The sequence below is a fragment of the Notolepis coatsorum genome, assembly GCF_963971535.1.
Source record: "Notolepis coatsorum genome assembly, chromosome: 1".
Lineage (NCBI taxonomy): Eukaryota > Metazoa > Chordata > Actinopteri > Aulopiformes > Paralepididae > Notolepis > Notolepis coatsorum.
The window spans coordinates 252,379,753-252,399,633 of record NC_140165.1 but is presented as its reverse complement, the minus strand read 5'-3'; the positions used below and the strand labels follow the sequence as shown (position 1 = coordinate 252,399,633).

General features: G+C 41.3%; 1 protein-coding gene across 2 annotated transcripts in view; it reads right to left on the bottom strand.

Annotated features, from left to right (window-relative positions):
• Positions 1-19,626, bottom strand: part of rhbdd1 (rhomboid domain containing 1) — a 48,001-nt gene extending 28,375 nt beyond the window's left edge. For both annotated transcript variants that reach the window (XM_084315104.1, XM_084315105.1), the window contains exons 1-4: positions 19,331-19,626; positions 14,445-14,611; positions 8,729-9,008; positions 5,619-5,751 (exon numbers count right to left, since the gene is read on the bottom strand). In XM_084315104.1, coding sequence (XP_084171230.1) covers positions 5,619-5,751; positions 8,729-9,008; positions 14,445-14,597 — 566 coding nt within the window. In that variant the 5' untranslated portion in view covers positions 14,598-14,611; positions 19,331-19,626. The remainder of the gene's footprint in view (positions 1-5,618; positions 5,752-8,728; positions 9,009-14,444; positions 14,612-19,330) is intronic.
• Between the last annotated feature and the right edge of the window lie 255 nt (positions 19,627-19,881).

The following is a 19,881-nucleotide window of genomic DNA, read 5'->3' as shown; positions in this document are numbered from 1 at the left end:
ACTGTGGTCGTACTGGGCAGCTCCTAGTGGACAACAGTGTCAGACTGTGGTCGTACTGGGCAGCTCATAGTGGTCAACAGTGTCAGACTGTGGTCGTACTGGGCAGCTCATAGTGGTCAACAGTGTCAGACTGTGGTCGTACTGGGCAGCTCATAGTGGTCAACAGTGTCAGACTGTGGTCGTACTGGGCAGCTCCTAGTGGTCAACAGTGTCAGACTGTGGTCGTACTGGGCAGCTCCTAGTGGACAACAGTGTCAGACTGTGGTCGTACTGGGCAGCTCCTAGTAGTCAACAGTGTCAGACTGTGGTCGTACTGGGCAGCTCCTAGTAGTCAACAGTGTCAGACTGTGGTTGTACTGGGCAGCTCCTAGTAGTCAACAGTGTCAGACTGTGGTTGTACTGGGCAGCTCCTAGTGGTCAACAGTGTCAGACTGTGGTCGTACTGGGCAGCTCCTAGTGGCCAACAGTAGCAGACTCTTGTTGTACTGGGCAGCTCCTAGTGGCCAACAGTAGCAGACTCTTGTTGTACTGGGCAGCTCCTAGTGGCCAACAGTAGCAGACTCTTGTTGTACTGGGCAGCTCCTAGTGGTCGACAGTAGCAGACTCTTGTTGTACTGGGCAGCTCCTAGTGGTCGACAGTGTCAGACTGTGGTTGTACTGGTTGCACTGGGCAGCTCCTAGGTGTGAATGTGTGGAACTAGGTGAGTGTGAAGCAGGGCTTTTGGCAAGTAACCAACTATTTGGTTATGTGGTATTGAAAACATGTTCCTTACATTTCATTTTTACATTTACTTAAAGATTCATATTAGAAAAGAAGTGGATGGGGGGAAAGTCTGTGGAATGGTATTACATCACTGCCGCCACCCAATCCACCCTCATCACCTGCCTTTCTGACATAAAAAATCTGGATGCAAAAAAACGTTCTTAAACTCAACTGTGACAAATCTGAACTAATCCTCATTGGCCCAAATTCCCTGACCCGCCCCGCCCAGGATTTTTCAGTCAACATCGGCGGCTCCATGGTCACCCCCTCCACCCACGTCCGGTATCATTCTCGGCCACACCCTCTCCTTCCTCCTGCATGTCAACCAGATCACTAAAACAGCCTTCTTCCACCTCAGGAACATTGCCCGTCTACGCCCCTCACTAACGTTACGGTGACCAAATGCGTCCACATTTTTATAGGATTCTATCACATTTTCATAACAATAGCGAATATAACTTACCCTGCGCCGTTTTCATTGAGGTTTCTTACAAATTAACAATGTTTTATTTGTCCTTTATATGCGGATAACATTTAAAATTTAAACATTTAAAAGATAATTAGGTGACCATTCTCGGTCACTGTACTGAGGTCGCATTAATAGTTTAACGCTCCCGTGTTCAGATCGCGTTTTCCTCACCTTTAATCCGGTGCTGACCTGTGAACTAAGGTGCCAAAGGTCTTGGGACTTGTAGTAATTTTGTTTTGACGTACCATTTTCACCTTCTAAACCAATACTGCCATCTACTGACAACAGAAAGATAGTGTACATAACGTTAGACCCCCGTCGCCCCAAACACATTCTAGAGATTCCCACTTCTTACTGGTAACATACGTTCATATCTAATAGTCTTTAGATGACTAAATATAGATGAATACTCGTGGAATTTGATATATATACTCTAAAATAAGTATTATTTCACATCACCTACCTTTCGACGTCAAAATCCGACTGGGCTTTGAGTAAAGCCCCAGAATGCCACGCAAAAGGGGGCGTGGCCGAATTTGGATAGGTTGGTTCTGAGTGGACAATAATGGCTTACGTTCCGTTATCCTTCTCTGCTGCCGAAACACTGACCCACGCACTTATCACTTCCAGACTGGACTACTGCAACAGCATTCTTTATGGCACATCCACCAAAATCCTCAACAAACTACAATACGTCCAAAACTCTGCTGCTCGCATGCTCACCTCCACCCGCCGCTCTGACCACATCACCCGCATCCTCCACGATATCCACTGGCTCCCCATCAGATACAGGATTCAGTTCAAAATTCTACTCATCACCTTCAAAGCCCTCAACAACCTGGCCCCCTCCTACCTCTCTGACCTCCTTCTCCACCACACGCCTACCCGCTGCCTCAGGTCCGCAGATGCTAACCTCATCCAACCCATCAGAACTAAGCTGCGGACCTGGGGCGACAGGGCCTTCGCTGCAGCTGCCCCCACCCTCTGGAACACCCTTCCCAACCATATCCGTCATGCAGACACCCTCTCGTCATTTAAAAAAGCCCTCAAAACCCACCTTTTTACCCTTGCCTTCAAGCCTTGAACTCCTTCCTCTCTCACCTTTTATATAATTTTTTTTTTTTTTTTTTCTCTACTAAAACCGTATTGTTTGTTTTGTTCTGTAAAGTGTCTTTGAGCATTCGGAAAAGCGCTATACAAATTTGATGTATTATTATTACTTGATTTACAGAAAGCCTTTGATACCGTTGACCATACAATGCTGCTGATAAAGCTAAAAGCAATTGGCTTTAATAATAATAATACATTCGATTTATAATGCACTCTATATCTGGAAACCAAGTCTCAGAGTGCTACAGAGTAAAAACTGACTAAAAACAGACTTTAAAAACATTAGGCAATTAAAGAAACAAGACATAAAGCATAAAAAGGGATAAAACACACAAGGCATCTATAAAAAGGTTAAAACTAAGGGAAGGCTTTTGTGAAGAGGTATGTTTTAAGTTCTCTTTTAAAGGAAGCAGATGCATTATCTTTAACAGTAATGCAATCAGCAGGAAGAATGGTCGATAATAATAATAACTTTATTTGTATAGCACTTTTCATACAGAAATTGCAGTTCAAAGTCGATGTTGGTGGAACACTCTCAGAGCCAAGGCCCACTACATGTGGGGTACCCCAAGGCAGTATGCTTTATATCAGCTTGTTCCACTAATTAATTGTTGCATGCCAATGACTCAGCACTCCTGGTGTGCCATAAAGACAAGGTAGTTGTTGAAGAGATTTTGAGCAAGGAGTTGGGCAGAGTGAGCATTTGGCTATCAGATAATAAATTATCCCTCCACGTAGGGAAAACGGAATCAATCCTCTTTGGCTCCAAAATCAAGCTAAAAAGACTTTCAGCCTTGGAAATGAAGGTATGGGATTTTATCATTACTGCAAAAGATTCTGTTAATTACCTAGGCTGCATCTTGGACAAGTCTTTTTCAGGGGAGAATATGGCCTTAACACTTTCAGTGCCGTTCACGTAGAACTACGTTTCTGTCATCTGATCGTTGAGTGCCGGAAACGTAGATCTACGTTTCTGTCACTGTATTTATTTTATTATCTATATCCATTCATAATTCAGCGGGGCACCTTGTGCATACTGTCCCGAGTGTGTCTAAGCTGGCAGATGGTATTATACCGCCCTCTAACGCCTTTGGCCAGTAATGCACCCAGTTAGAAATGGGTTCGTTTATTTTCTATACCGAGGTGCGGCGTGGGGGCGGGTCCTAAACACTCCGGCAAAACACACGCTTATAGGGATGGCTTGGACAACTGACCCCGCCCGCCCGTTGAAGAGCAATGCCCAATAACGTCGGAGGCACGATCGCTGTGGATAACTGGAATGGCGATGAGATTATTGGATTCTTTTTTTTCTTCATTACTTCAGAGACCAGGTAAGGACACTATATATGAAAGCTTGCGTTGATCTGATATTTATTTCTACTGCGATTGAAGCTATATGTGTTTATGTGTCTGGCTGTTCTGCCGTTGGGATGCAGGAGGGGGGGGGGAGTAAGTGTGTCTCACTCACCCAACTAAAGTAACTGACCAGATATGCAGGGACTGTAGCATTCCTTATTTTAAAGCCGCAACTTGATCTGAGCCACTCTCTTTTCCACTGGTATCCACTGGTAACCAGTTCACATCTCAATGACTCACACTGATGGTCTGAACTGGTTACCAGTGGAAAAGAGAGTGGCTCAGATCAAGTTGCGGCTGACCTTTAAAATAAGGAATGCTACAGTCCCTGCATATCTGGTCAGTTACTTTAGTTGGGTGAGTGAGACACACTTACTCCACGAGAGGCAGCCAGACGGATATAATTCCACACAGGTTCAGGAGTTCTATGGGGCAAAATACATTTTTGTATACGGCAGGAGTTCTATGGAACCAATTACCTACCTCTTGCAAAGCACTAGCTACGGAAAGAAGCTTTAAGACTGCTTTGAAAAAGTGGTTAGCGTCTGCCTCCATTTGATTCTCATAGAAGCTAGGAAGGATATGATGAGTTGTTAAAACTGATGTGTAATGTGTGTTTACAGTCGGATCTTTGATTTTATTATTAAATGGAATGTTTGTTTTTGTATTTGGGCTTCAGAGTAGCTGTAGGAGCTATTTGATTGTTTTTGTGTTAAGTCTGTAGTAGATTAAGTTCATCACTGGGTGGCAGCGCGGAGCGCATGGGTTTTGAATAAAGGCACAGGTGTAGGCAATGGCAATCAAAGTATCTAGGTATGGGTGACGGAGAGATCTCACGGTTTTTACCGCACGAACACACGCACGTACCCTCGCTCGTTTTCAGTATTATTAACAGCATTATGCAGAAATTATTGTTTGGCTCATCACATGTATTATGTTAAATACTTCAATTAAATGGGAACTTCACCCAACGGCAGGTGACACCGACTCGACATTGTGTTTTTTCTTTTTTTTTATTGGTCTTTTTCCCCCTCCATTTTCCTCCGATTTTCTCCCATCCCAATGTTAGTCGTATGCCAATTCCCAGTCCCTTCCTGGTCGCTGCGCACTTACCCCCCACAGTCAGATCATCTGGGAGAGTGGAGGCTACCACGTGCTTCCTCCGACACACGTCCAGCCAATCACCGCTTCTTTTCACCTGGCAGCGCGGATTCTCATCGAGAGGGCGTAGCGTGTGGGAGGACCACACTATCCCCCTCAAGTCCTATCCGCGCTTAGCAGGCGCCCCGACCGAACTGTAGGAGTCGCTGTTTACAACGACCCGGACCCACCCCGCCAGCTTCTCCCACCCTCTAATACTGCCAATTGTATTAGTGCAGACGGCCAGCCAAGCTGGTGACAACCCCGGAGCTGTGAGCTGGATTCGAACAGGCGAATCCAGCTCACAGCTCCGGGGCTGGTGACGAACGCAATCTCCGCTCGGCCACCTAACCGCCGACATTGTGTTTTTTCTAATTGCGCGTCAAAGACGATGATTCCCCGCACCCAACCGAGCGTCTACCAGGACATCAGGATAGTCGCTACAGTAGCTATACTTTATTGTGTTTTTTTTAATGTATGTATTCCTGCTGGGCAGTTATATTATATGTATCTTTTATGAATGATCAAATAAATTCAATCAATCAATTCATTGTTAAGATTAATCAATTTGCGTTAACCCTTTCACTGCCACACAACAGCCAGTTAACCCTTTCACTGTGACAATACAGAAGGATAGCCCTTTACTATCACACAACCGCGCGGAGCTAATGATGCTAATGATGGAGCATCGCCGTCGGTTGTGTGATAGTAAAGGGTTAACCTTCTGTCGTGTGGCAGTGAAAGGGTTAATGCTCAACTTGATTCCGATTGGTCACTCACTTAGGTGAGGTGATGTGGATCAGCAGCAGCTCCGCCCAGCTAGCGTAGCGATTGGCCACTGGGACGCCCATCACATAGGTCACGGCCCCTGGGTGGTAATGGTTGTTGACGACTTTCAGAGCAAACAGAACCCCTAAAAATACAGAACAGTCATGTTAAAGACTATCAGAACAACACCCTAAAAACACAGAACAGTCATGTTAAAGACTATCAGAACAACACCCTAAAAACAGAGAACAGTCATGTTAAAGACTATCAGAACAACACCCTAAAAACACAGAACAGTCGTGTTAAAGACTATCACAACACCCTAAACACAGAACAGTCATGTTAAAGACTATCAGAACAACACCCTAAAAACAGAGAACAGTCGTGTTAAAGACTATCAGAACAACACCCTAAAAACAGAGAACAGTCGTGTTAAAGACTATCAGAACAACACCCTAAAAACACAGAACAGTCATGTTAAAGACTATCAGAACAACACCCTAAAAACACAGAACAGTCATGTTAGACTATCACAACAACACCCTAAAAACACAGAACAGTCATGTTAAAGACTATCAGAACAACACCCTAAAAACACAGAACAGTCATGTTAAAGACTATCAGAACAACACCCTCAAAATACAGAACAGTCATGTTAAAGACTATCACAACACCCTAAACACACAGAACAGTCATGTTAAAGACTATCAGAACAACACCCTAAAAACAGAGAACAGTCGTGTTAAAGACTATCAGAACAACACCCTAAAAACAGAGAACAGTCGTGTTAAAGACTATCAGAACAACACCCTAAAAACACAGAACAGTCATGTTAAAGACTATCAGAACAACACCCTAAAAACACAGAACAGTCATGTTAGACTATCACAACAACACCCTAAAAACACAGAACAGTCATGTTAAAGACTATCAGAACAACACCCTAAAAACACAGAACAGTCGTGTTAAAGACTATCAGAACAACACCCTAAAAACACAGAACAGTCATGTTAAAGACTATCAGAACAACACCCTAAAAACACAGAACAGTCATGTTAAAGACTATCACAACACCCTAAAAACACAGAACAGTCATGTTAAAGACTATCAGAACAACACCCTAAAAACAGAGAACAGTCATGTTAAAGACTATCACAACAACACCCTAAAAACAGAGAACAGTCATGTTAAAGACTATCACAACAACACCCTAAAAACAGAGAACAGTCATGTTAAAGACTATCACAACAACACCCTAAAAACACAGAACAGTCATGTTAAAGACTATCAGAACAACACCCTAAAAACAGAGAACAGTCATGTTAAAGACTATCAGAACAACACCCTAAAAACAGAGAACAGTCATGTTAAAGACTATCAGAACAACACCCTAAAAACACAGAACAGTCATGTTAAAGACTATCAGAACAACACCCTCAAAATACAGAACAGTCATGTTAAAGACTATCACAACACCCTAAAAACACAGAACAGTCATGTTAAAGACTATCAGAACAACACCCTAAAAACACAGAACAGTCGTGTTAAAGACTATCACAACAACACCCTAAAAACACAGAACAGTCATGTTAAAGACTATCACAACAACACCCTAAAAACACAGAACAGTCATATTAAAGACTATCACAACAACACCCTAAAAACACAGAACAGTCATGTTAACCCATTCTCCGCCGATGACGTGTTTACACGTCATTCTCCGCCATGCGTAATCTGCCAATTTGAGATCAATATTTCATATTTTCGTCATGGTATTCACATTTCACCCACGGAGTCTTGGCTGGTGCTGTAGGACTCCGCTCAACTCTGCAACGCTTCAATACCGCCACCTCGTGGCCGATCGACGAGTTGCCAAAACCGGAAGTGGCCGGAAGTGCTTAGTCCGTCCCCTATTCCGTCCGGCCACTCGCTATCGCTCCCGGGACTCCATCTTGACACACTGGATATCGATCCGTTGCCATAACTCAATAAACAACATGATTGGACGTATATTAGTATTATACAAACCGGAACTGGATCACCTAGATCAACATCACATAACTGGGATCTGTTTGCGCCAGTGTGATCGCCCAACGGTAAGAGGAAGCTGACGTGAGTTTCAGCGTTTTTGATTATTATTATCCATACAAACTGCTCTGATCTATATATCACCCATACTTCATGAATCATTTAACGTCGGTCATGAATTATAAACGACCCCCCCCCCCCCCCCCCCTCCGGTCACCAGCAGATGACCAGTCATGACGTTTAGGATCATGTACAGTTGAAATTTTTAATATAACGTTGATCGGTATCAAACTGCATTTGATCATCTAATATATGCATTTATGGCTATATCTCACGTTCTATGAAATACAGCAGAAAACGATAAAAACATATTTATACTCTGGACGGTATTTTAGTATGAATGTGTGAATGAAAAAGTAAAACGTTCCTACATCCTGAACGATAGATAATTGATGTTGAATGGGCCATAGTAATGTCAATTTAGCAATACAATTTAAAAAGTTATAGCCCTGCAAAGAAGGTGAACATCTCCATAGACAAATAGTGCTGGCAGAGAGGGTACAGCGATGGATATAAGCTCCGGCAGAGAATGGGTTAATAATATTTTATATTTAGTGCAAATAGCAATCCTAGATCAATGATATCTTAGCTATATCCTATCCCTACTTATAAAGCATACCAGTCAGTATTATTAGTAGTAGTAGTAGTAGTAGTAGTAGTAGTAGTATTATTGTTATTATTAATTATTATTATTATTATTATTATTATTATTATTATTATTATTATTATTATTATTATTATTATTATTGTTATTGTTATTATTATTATTATTATTATTATTATTATCATCATTATCATCATTATCATTATTAGTAGTTAGTTACCAGTATTATTATTACTATTATTACCATTATTATTACTATTATTATCGTTATTATTATTATTATTATTATTATTATTATTATTATTATTATTATTATTATTATTATTATTATTATTATTATTATTATTATATGTATAATTATCATCATTATTATTATTATCATAATTATTATTATTATTATTGTTGTTATTATTATTATCATCATTACTACCTGAGAAGCCGACAGCACACTGCATGCTGTAGGAGTGATCGCTTGTGAGCTCACTCAGCCCCGCCTCCAACGCCAGATAGACCAATCCGGTGAGCAGAGAGAAGACGGACAGCAGGTAGGCGAACCAGGGCCCGCCCAGCCGCTGCTCCAGATTGATGCCCTTCCACAGGAAAGAGGCCATGTTGAAGTAGAGGTGAAAGTCGTCCATGTGGTGCAGTGGGGACAGGAAGAGGCGTCGCCAGTCGCCATGGTGCCAGGCCTGCTGCACACTCACACAGGACTGACCAACACAGAGGAAGAGGAAGAGGATGTTTTATTTATTTAAACCAGATAAAAACTCATTCAAATATCTTTTACAAGAGTGGCCTGGCCAGGAAGGAGAGCAAAAACACATTTGTTTCAGACAAAAACAAACATCAAAACATTCAGACAAGTTAGCTGATATGTCTATACTAGGGATGTCCGATATTATCGGCCTACCGATATTGGCATTAAAATGTGATATCGGAAAATATCGGTATCGGTTTTCAAAAAAAAAAAAAAAAAAAAGTACATTTCTATAACCTTTATTTACCCAGGCAAGCAAGTAAGAACAAATTCTGATTTTATTTATTGTCAAAAGTATGCATAATGTTATGTTAATTCCACAACAAGAGATATGTAATGTTAATTACCTGAAATTATTCCGTTTTTTGGGGGGGGAAACCCTGCATATATCGGTATCGGTTGATATCGGTATCGGAAATTAAGAGTTGGACAATATCGGTATATCGGTATTGGTAAAAAAAGCCAATATCGAGCATCCCTAGTCTATACTACTATCTACTATGTACTATGCTACTATACACCTACTATGTCTATACTACTATGTGTATACTACTATGCACTCAGAGTGTATCACTGCTAGACAAACAACACCACTGACTAGGGATGTTTGAATTTTCAAATGGTCGTGCCAGTCCCCACATTTGATTTTCATGTCAGAGTCAAAAAATATATATATAATTAAATTATATTTAATATATATAACTTTTTTTAAAGGATAACTCCACTTTTTTTTTAAATTAGCTTATTTAACATCTTCCCTGGAGTTAGACAAGAAGATGCATACCTTTTTTGTCTCTGTGCGTGCATTTTAGCTTTGGGAATAGACGCTCCGTTAGCATAGCTTAGCTTCATCACTGGAAGTGGGGGAGGACAGTAGCCTTACAGTGCCTTACAGTGTATTGCAAGGTCTGACATTGACCAAACTTGATATGCATGACCTTGGTGGGCTCTAGGTCAACTCCTGAAAAGGGGGTCAATGTCAGACCTTGCAATCAAAAGTTAGGGGCGCACTGAAATTATGGCAAGGGTTATTAGCCCCCTAACTTTTGATTGCAAAGTCTGACATTGACCCCCTTTTCAGGAGTTGACCTAGAGCCCACCAAGGTCATGCATATCAAGTTTGGTCAATGTCAGACCTTGCAATACACTGTAAGGCACTGTAAGGCTACTGTCCTCCCCCACTTCCAGTGATGAAGCTAAGCTATGCTAACGGAGCGTCTATTCCCAAAGCTAAAATGCACGCACAGAGACAAAAAAGGTATGCATCTTCTTGTCTAACTCCAGGGAAGATGTTAAATAAGCTAATTTAAAAAAAAAAGTGGAGTTATCCTTTAAGTGAAGCAAACCATTATTATTTAAAGGTCCCATGCATTAAAATGGCCTTTTCCAGTGTTTAGCATTGTTTCCTAGCAATGCGGGATTATATCAATGTGGTCTGTGTCGTAGGGCTGGGCGATATGGCCTAAATATGATATCACGATATTTTCTGACCTTTCGGCGATACACGATACACATCACGATGTTTTTCTTTTTTACCCCAAACAATTCATTATGAGGCTTACCAAGACAGTATTTGAGTTTGCAAGCTAACATTAAAGACAAAATAAAATACCCATGCATTTAGCATTTTTATATTAGATTTAGATTATTAGATTATATATTGCATATGAGATATTATATGATTTAGATATGAAATATGATGAATTGAAAATGGGGGACCCTGATGTAAACAAGACTAAAGTCTTTCTCTGGTCTGCATCCCCTTAACAATTGTATGTATTGAGCTGTACTGTACCCATTCTGCAATATGTTAAAGTTTTAAATCAATCAATCAATAAATAGCATTTTAGCATTTTTATGAAACTACTGTATATATGTATGTCTCTAAATGTTTTGATGAATTGAAAATGGAGGACCCTTATGTAAAAAAGCCGAAAGTCTTTTTCTGGTCTTCATCCTCCTGTACTGTATTGTACCCATTCTGCAACCTTTTAATACAGTTTTCATTCATTCATTCTGACGGAAACATAATCATTTTGATTGACAGTCGAGTCTGCCAATGACGTCACACCGCTTGCACCCGCCCTGCTGTTCTTAGCACCAATCGGCAAGCGTTATGACTTCCTGAATGTCCCGTGTGCTGAAGTGAACACTGAACATCAACAAAGCTACTAACGTTAGCTCCCCGCGGCCGTCGAGTAGGAGACCAGTGCTTCACAGGATGCTAAATGAGGCATAATGATTTTACTACAACGAATGTTATAATAAAAGCCTTTCCATACATCTGTCTGATTGAAAACTTTATTAACAGACCGCGGAATGGGCATATCTCAGCACAGGCTGAGATATGAACGAGTAACGTGTGGACAGACAAAACATCACGATATCCACGATACGTTGAAAAAGTGTATCGTTAATGAACTGTACCCGATATTTATATAATATCGTCATATCGCCCAGCCCTACTGTGTCGTTAATTATCATATTGACTCATCAGTCTAGTCTCGAGTTCACGAGATCTTCCCTCCCTCACTCAACTAAGCCGTTCTGATCTGACTCGCAATGCGACGTAGCAAGGAGCTGATTGAGCTGATTGTGATCTGATTGGCTCTGTGGTTGTAGTCACCGCCCACATCGCCCAACAACAGAGCAGTGGATTACTTCCTCAAATGGGTTGCGTGGGTGCCGAGAGAGGGATACAGAGCAACGGGAGCATTTACACACAAACCCAACTGTGTGTGTGTGTGTGTGTGTGTTTTCTAGGGCTGACCTTCAAAGCTTTTTTTGGCAATCGAAGCTTCGGGGGCCGAGCTTCGATTTTAATTCGAAGCTTCGGGGGGAAAAAGAAAAAAAAATTATAATATATATATATTTTTTTATCTTATGTTGTGGGACTTGTACAGCACTTTGGTAAACTTTGTTGTTTTTAAATGTGCTCTATAAATAAAGTGGATTGGATTAATTAATTAAGTAGCCCCTTTCACTCGGCTGCGCTGCCTGGGTGCAGTGGGGCTGCTCTCACAGCCAACGACATGACATTACATAATTATGTTGCAACCTTCGTCTATCAAGCAAACAATTATATTATATTTAATTTATAATTTATAATTATATCAAATTTCAAATGTACGTGCTTCTAGAAGTTACTACTCATCATCTGATGTTGACCGGATGGGAGTGGGGTCGTTTATAATTCCGTGGCCAACGTTAGATGATTCATGTAGTGTGGGTGATATGATCATCAGAGCAGTTTGTATCGAACACGGTAATAATAAACGCTGAAACTTACCCCAGTCTCCTCGGGCCGTTGGGCGATCAGCTTGGAGTAGACAGTTTTCTATTATGGGATGTTGATCTAGATGAACCATTTCCAGGTTGTATAATACTATATACGTCCACATAACGTTGTTTATTGAGTTAGGGCGAGCGATTGATTATCCAGTGTGTCGAGATGGAGCCCCGGGAGCTATAGCGAGTGGCCGGACCGAATTTGGATGAGCACCAGTTTCCGTTTTCCGGTTTTTTGTTTGGGCGATCCGCCGATCGGCCACCAGATGGCGCTCTTGAACCGTTGGAGAGTTGAGAGGAGATCAGCAGGAGATCTCAAGTCTCCGCGGGTGAAATATGATTGCCATCACAGATTTTTTAAATATTGATCTCAATGACGTGTTACGGCGTCATTGGCAGATTACGCATGGCGGAGAATGACGTGTTAACTCGTCCTTGGCGATTAAAAGGTTAATTAGCCAACTTGGTAACACATTAGTCATAGCAGCATAGGCATAGCCTTATTAATGTTTTGTGTGGCGTCGCCGTCGTGTACAACGATACTTACGTTTTTTAGGTGATTTGACAAAGTTGTTGTAGAGTTGTGATATGCCATTTTCTTCTGGCATATCTGGCACTCGGCTTTTTGGGCATTGTCTTTGCATATTTTAAAGTGTAACTACACGTCTGATGACTTCTTCGTCGACATGTCTGCTGCACATGTCCTTGTTGTTTTCAACACAGATAATCTCCACGTGCTTGTTGTAGAGAGGTGGAGTCGAGGCGCCGCTTACTTTCGTTTCATTGGAATGGAGGCGGAAGGTTTTGGAAAAAGATTTTTTTTTTTTTTTTTTTTTTAACTTCGATTTTTTTTTAAATGTTCGAAGCTTGTGCCATCGAATCGAACGTTCGAAGCTTCGAAGCATTTAAGACAGCCCTAGTGAGCACCACTTCATCCGCATCACTTCCTGTTTGGGCGAGCGGCCGATCGGCCACCAGATGGCGCTCTTGAACCGTTGGAGAATTGAGAGGGGCTCACCAGTACATATAATGTCTCCGGGGGAGAAATATGATTTCGATCACAGATTTTTGAAATATTGATATCAAAGATGCTGTCCAGCGTCTTCGGCAGAATAAGCATGGCGGGGAAAGACGCTGCACAGCGTCTTCTGCGATTAAAGTGTTAATTGGAATGGAGGCGCAAGATTTTGGAGGCAAAAAAATTATTAAAAATTAAAAATTTAACTTTGATTATTTTTTTATGTTCGAAGCTCGTGCCATCGAACGAAGCTTCGAAGTATTTAAGACAGCCCTAGTGTTTTTGGGGCGCATCTCTCCTCTCTCTCTCTCTCTCTCTGTCTGTCTCTGTCTCTCTCGCTCTCTCTCGCTCGTTCTCTCGTATGTATCACGCTGTGTGGGTGACTGTGACTCAAAGTGCTTATGGGCGGAGCCCAGCCAAATCAGTCTGAAATCTTGAGGTCGAAAAATTATGCTTTTGAGTACTTGATTAAAAATATAAAACAATGAATTTTTTGAAAAAAAAACTTTACTTTTCATAGAATCACAGGAATTGTGTAAAGTTGCCCAAATAGTGAAAGGAATAGCAATGCATGTCCCCTTTAATAGATTTTTATATTTAGAGGCAGCCTAATTTTCATAGACTAATTTATCTAAACAAAAGGATGCACATGCTACTGTTTCTGTTTGTTTATTAAAACCGGTTGATAGGCCAATGCAATGGTTATTATAGGCTACGATGGTGAATGGTGTCATTTTGATTTATTGTCGGTCAGCTGAGCCGTTCTGAAGGATTATTTGAAGTGCCTATTTATGTGCAATACCCTTTGACTTTAATTATCCATTCTATTAAAAAGAATAACTGAATTTAAACTGAAACAGAAAATAACAATTGTGGTTGTTTTTTTTCGGGGGGGGGGGGGGGGGGGGGGGGGGGTTTGAATATTCGGTCTTAAAAACAGTAGACTAATCTAAAATGATTTTGGTCAGTCATGCACATCCCTACCACTGACCCACCAGAGTTGTATCCCCACGCTGACTTATTGTACACAACTTGTAAGTGGTTTTAGATAAACGCGTCAGCCAAGTGAATGACATGTGTTACCTGGAGCAGAGGAGCAGCAGGGAACAGATAGAGGTAGACGTTGAGGCCCAGGACAGCCAGCGTGACGGGGGGGATGTTGTCTACGCCCACCTGGAACACCTGTGCGGCCAGGAGCAGCAGGCCCACCTGGGACCCTCTGTGTCTGTTCCTCATCCTGCACAGACAGCCTGGGAACAGAAACACACTTCCACTATGGGCCAAGTAGTAGTAGTAGTAGTAGTAGTAGTAGTAGTAGTAGTAGTAGTAGTAGTAGTAGTAGTAGTAGTAGTAGTAGTAGTAGCAATAGTAGTAGCAGTAGCAGTAGCAGTAGCAGTAGCAGTAGTAGTAGTAGTAGTAGCAGTAGCAGTAGCAGTAGCAGTAGTAGCAGTAGCAGTAGCAGTAGTAGTAGTAGTAGTAGTAGCAATAGTAGTAGCAGTAGCAGTAGCAGTAGCAGTAGCAGTAGTAGTAGCAGTAGCAGTAGTAGTAGTAGTAGCAGTAGCAGTAGCAGTAGCAGTAGCAGTAGCAGTAGTAGTAGCAGTAGCAGTAGTAGTAGTAGTAGTAGTAGTAGTAGTAGTAGTAGCAGTAGTAGTAGCAGTAGCTAAAAGTGTCCAAAATGCTAATTGCCATTGTTATGCGGATGATATTTATTGATGTGCAGGAACTTTGTCAAAGGCTGTGGAGTATTTGCAAGTTGCTTTTAAGGAATCATAAATCCATCTCCTGCAGCTAAGACTTGTACTAAATGCTGATAAAACAAAAATGATGGTCTTTACTAAATCTAAATCTAAAAAGCCCATTCCCCTTTTGTAGTCAATCAATCAAACTTTAATACAGGTTCGCCTCATTTCCAGAGTCATTTAGCCGACAGATGAATTTATACATAAGATTTCTTAAAACAGCTTGGAAGGTAATTGACACGTGCAGCCACAAACATTTCACTTGCACTACTACACCATCTAGGTCTTTTGAGTAATATTCTAATGGCATCATTATAAGCTACTTGAAGTCTCAGCAAACTTGCTTTTTTGTAGCTTGACCACAAGTGTGCAGTATAAAGTGATGTACAATATGCTCTGAACAGAGACACTTTCACTCCATCTGTACACATACTAAACCCACGTGAGTGTTCGCTTGTGAATACATCGTCTCCGCAAACTTGCTTTTTTTAGCTTGACCACAAGTGTGCAGTATAAAGTGATGTACAATGCTCTGAACAGAGACACTTTCACTACACATACTAAACCCGCGTGAGTGTTCGCTTGTGCATACATCCTGCGGTATTGCCTGTATACATTATCATCATCTGTAATTTGTTCTGTAATAAAATGCCCAAGATATTTTACCTTTTCACAGACCCCAAGATTATTTTTAGACAATTTGAAGTCAGGAAATTTTAGACATTTGTCCTCTTTGGATCTATTAAAACTTTGAGTGCCAGCCACGAGAAATCTCGTTAGTTCATGCCATGCGTTGAGTGCCAACCGACGAGAAATCTTGTTTTTAATCGTTATTTTTTTTATTACCGATTTCCATTCATTTTTCATAAATCTAGCCTCACGTTACCAGTGGGGATCTGTCTGAGCTCAAACAGGGAAAATACTGCCCCCTATCGTCTCTCCGGATGGTATTGCACCCCATTGGATTGGACTGAATGAAATGGATGAGAAAAAAAGTCTGGAATCCACGTTTTACTTGTCAGGCATGTAACCGGAGACGATCCCAGTCATTGCCCACCCTCAGAACAGCGTGGATTATGTATTTCCAGTACCCAGCGTTGGATCAATAAACGCGATCGATATTTGGAATGGCGATCAGGAATTGGAATAATCTTTTTGGAGAACATCTGATCTGAGGTAAGGAATCTATTTTACCAGTCTTGGGATAATCAGAGCTCTTTTCACCTATATATCAGCGTGTCCCATATGTGCGTGTGTGCAGGGAGCGAAATTAACTTTTTGACTCACCGGCCAGTGGCGGGTAGATGGGAAGAGTCTACCCGCCAAGCATATTTCTTACCTGCCGAAATTTTTTTTATTAAAAAATATATATATATATATTTTATATAAAAAATTTTTTTTTAAATAAAATATATATTATATAATCATACTTGTAGTTGTATTATCTGCGAGACATCGCCACCACGCAATAAGTCAAAATGCTTGCTATCTGCAAACAGCTCCACTGTCTGTGTGTATACTTGAGTAGCCTCCAGCTCCAGCAAGGATTCTCCGGCCCTGCAGCTAGACCCTATATTCAGCTAGACCCTACATTCAGCATGCAAGGATTCTCCGGCGATGCAGCTGGACCTATTTATAACGTTACCGTTCTTTTGTCAAATCACATTCAACATGCCCTCAGCTAGAATACGCATTCAATCAATGTTATAAGACATTGATATCAGGAGCTATCTGTAGCTACTGCTAGCCCGGTAGATAACGTTAAGACAATTTAGTTTACTGGGACAGATGGATCAACGCGAGCTAGCTAAGCTAGCTAACGAGGGACCGGAGGTATTATGCACTCGAGTAGACTATTGCTGGAGCATTTGTTGATATCAGCAGCTATCAGTAGCTAGCCAGCTAGATACCGTTAGACAATGCCTCGTCATGTATTAAACTAAAAGTGAATAGTTGACTGGGTCATTGTTTAAACAGTAACGCTAACTCTTGGAGGTCCGATATAGACTAGAGCAGATGGAAGTAAACAAGCCAAATGATAGCTTCTGATTGGTCATTTGCTTTTTTTCTCATGAAACCAGTCACGTCACTCTACTGTGATTGGACCTAGTGCGATGTGGGACTTGTAGTTTTTTAACGATCTCGCGGCGGAGAAAAAAAAGACGAGCGGCTATAATCTGTACTCGCACAAGAGTATCGTTATGAAGTTATGAACTACACGTCTACACGCCACACGGCGGGCAGCCCTCTAAGTGTCATGCGCCAAAGGTAAAAACAGCGGCGGGCGGCGGGCTTTAGTTTCGGTCCCTGCGTGTGTGGCTGTTAGTGTGTGTGCTGATCAGGAAATAAGATAATCGATTTTCAGCCCGCTTTCAGCCCGCTTCTCTAGCGTGCATAAGTACACATATACTATCGATAATCTAGCGTTTATTTGAAAACGATTCATAAAGAGGCTGAAAAATGACAACGTGTTTTGTGTATTCCACTAAAGAGCTATTATCACAGAATCTTTTTTTTTCTGGAAGTTTAAAAAAACTAGAGTTTTTCAAAATGGTATCAAACGGAAATGAACCGATTTAAAAAAAAATCCGTTTCAACAATGTTGACTGCAAACAAGTCATTGATAAGGGACGGGCGTATTAGACACATAGCCATAATTTAAGATATATAGTTTATGCGTTCGCAAATGTGATCGCCCTCCCATTGACTACAGCGCTGGCACTCAAGCGCTGTTTTTGGCTCCCTCTGCTGGCACGGAAAGTGTTAAAACAATACTTTTACTGGCATTGTATTTGATATCATATTCAACTAATATGAGGGCCGACGGTCCACTCTACTGGTTAAAGTTGCTTACTCGTGAGTCGTGAGTAGTACGTTCATTGATAAAGAAAAGTAATGTCCACAGCCGGTGTAAAACAAAGATATCCAAATGGTTTATTTCTCTTCCACAGCCAAGTCTTTCTTTACAGAAGTGATCCTAACGCTATTTTCCTAAATATTCACGTCACTACTACAAGGTAAGAAAACTGTATTTTCCCAGTCTCCAAAATCACCGCCGACTCGACACATGACAAAATTCCTCCACACCTGAAAGACGTAAATCAACTTGCCGGCTCTTTCCACTGCAAAACGGTAGGCAAGGCACCCGGGTCTAGAAATGCAGGCTTCAATCTATGTTGTTTAGTCTATCTGTTCAGTACTGCTCAGCACTGTTTCAAGATGCACACTGACCTCAGAGAATAGTTGAATATAGTTGAATAGATATAGATACACAAATGTTCTAGAATGTTCTATTATGACAAATAAGACGGTTCAATGACTTTATCTACTAAATCCAATCAATATTCCTAATGCCGTTTCAATGTAAGGTATATAATACAATAACCTAAATATATACATTTACATTTAGTCATTTAGCTGACGCTTTTATCCAAAGCGACTTACAAGTTCTGTGCGACAAGACAGCAAGAAGGGTATAACTATATCAGCTGAGTAACAATGTTCATCAAAGTGTTGCGTGTTACAGTGTAGGTTCGTTTATTAGGGCAAGTGCATGACAGTAAGGTTAGTCGGGGTTAGATTTTTTTTAGCTTTATATATATAGCTTTATATAATATAGCTTTGGCTCCTCTACACCCATACACAGTAAGTACATATAGCAAGAAGCTGCTGGAGACCAGCTCTACTCGGACTAAATACCACAAGATCATCTGCATACATAATTTCACTAAAGTATCACCAATCATGCACCCAGTATTACAGGCACTCATTTGTTTGGACAGACCATCGACATATAGATTAAAAATTCCTGGGACAAAAAATGTACACAACGCAAGGAATTCTTATTTAGACCGTCTCCACTTTTAAATATCTGGGTTTTCTTCTGGATGATGACTTGTCTTTTAAACCCCACATTGAAAATCTGGTTAAGAAGTTGAAATTAAGGCTGGGCTTTTATTTTAGAAACAAGTCCTGTTTTTTTTTTCATTCTAGAACGAGGCTTGTTGCGGACACTTTTTTGCCAGTGCTCGATTATGGTGATGTATTGTACATGAATGCCTGAAAATTTTATTAACATATTGCAGAATGGGTACAATACAGTACAGTACAGCTCAATACATACAAGTGTTAAGGGGATGCAGACCAGAGACTTTCGTCTTGTTTACATCAGGGTCCCCCATTTTCAATTCATCATGAGCTTCATATAATGAGAAAAGTGAGTCAACTTACTGTGGCCGAGGTTTCGCTTTCGGTCTTCTTCTAACTTTATTCGATGACCGTTAGTTAGTTAGCTAACATTAACATTAGGTCTGAAGTTCAACAAGTTCTCATCCGTCTCTCTCTCTCTCTCTCTCTCTCTCTCTCTCTCTCTCTCTCTCTCTCTCTCTCTCTCTCTCTCTCTCTCTCTCTCTCTCTCTCTCTCTCTCTCTCTCTCTCTCTCTCTCTCTCCAAAACTAAACCCTCGTCAGGAGAGACATTATAAAACGCTAGATCTCTGCTGCAACACACTGTAAGAACAGAACAGAAAAGTGTAAACACTGTAAAGGAAATGACCGCGTCACATTGCATCAACTCGCACATGTGTGACGTGTAAATGACGTAGGGGCACGTGACCAAAACAAAGTAGGAGGCGCGAGTAGGGTCCAGCTGCAGACACGGAGAAGACTCTCACGGGGCAAGCCTGTCTGTGGCACAGAGTAGGGTCCAGCTGCGGACACGGTGAAGCCTCTCACGGGGCAAGCCTGTCTGTGGCACATAATAATTATATCTATGCTGTGGCA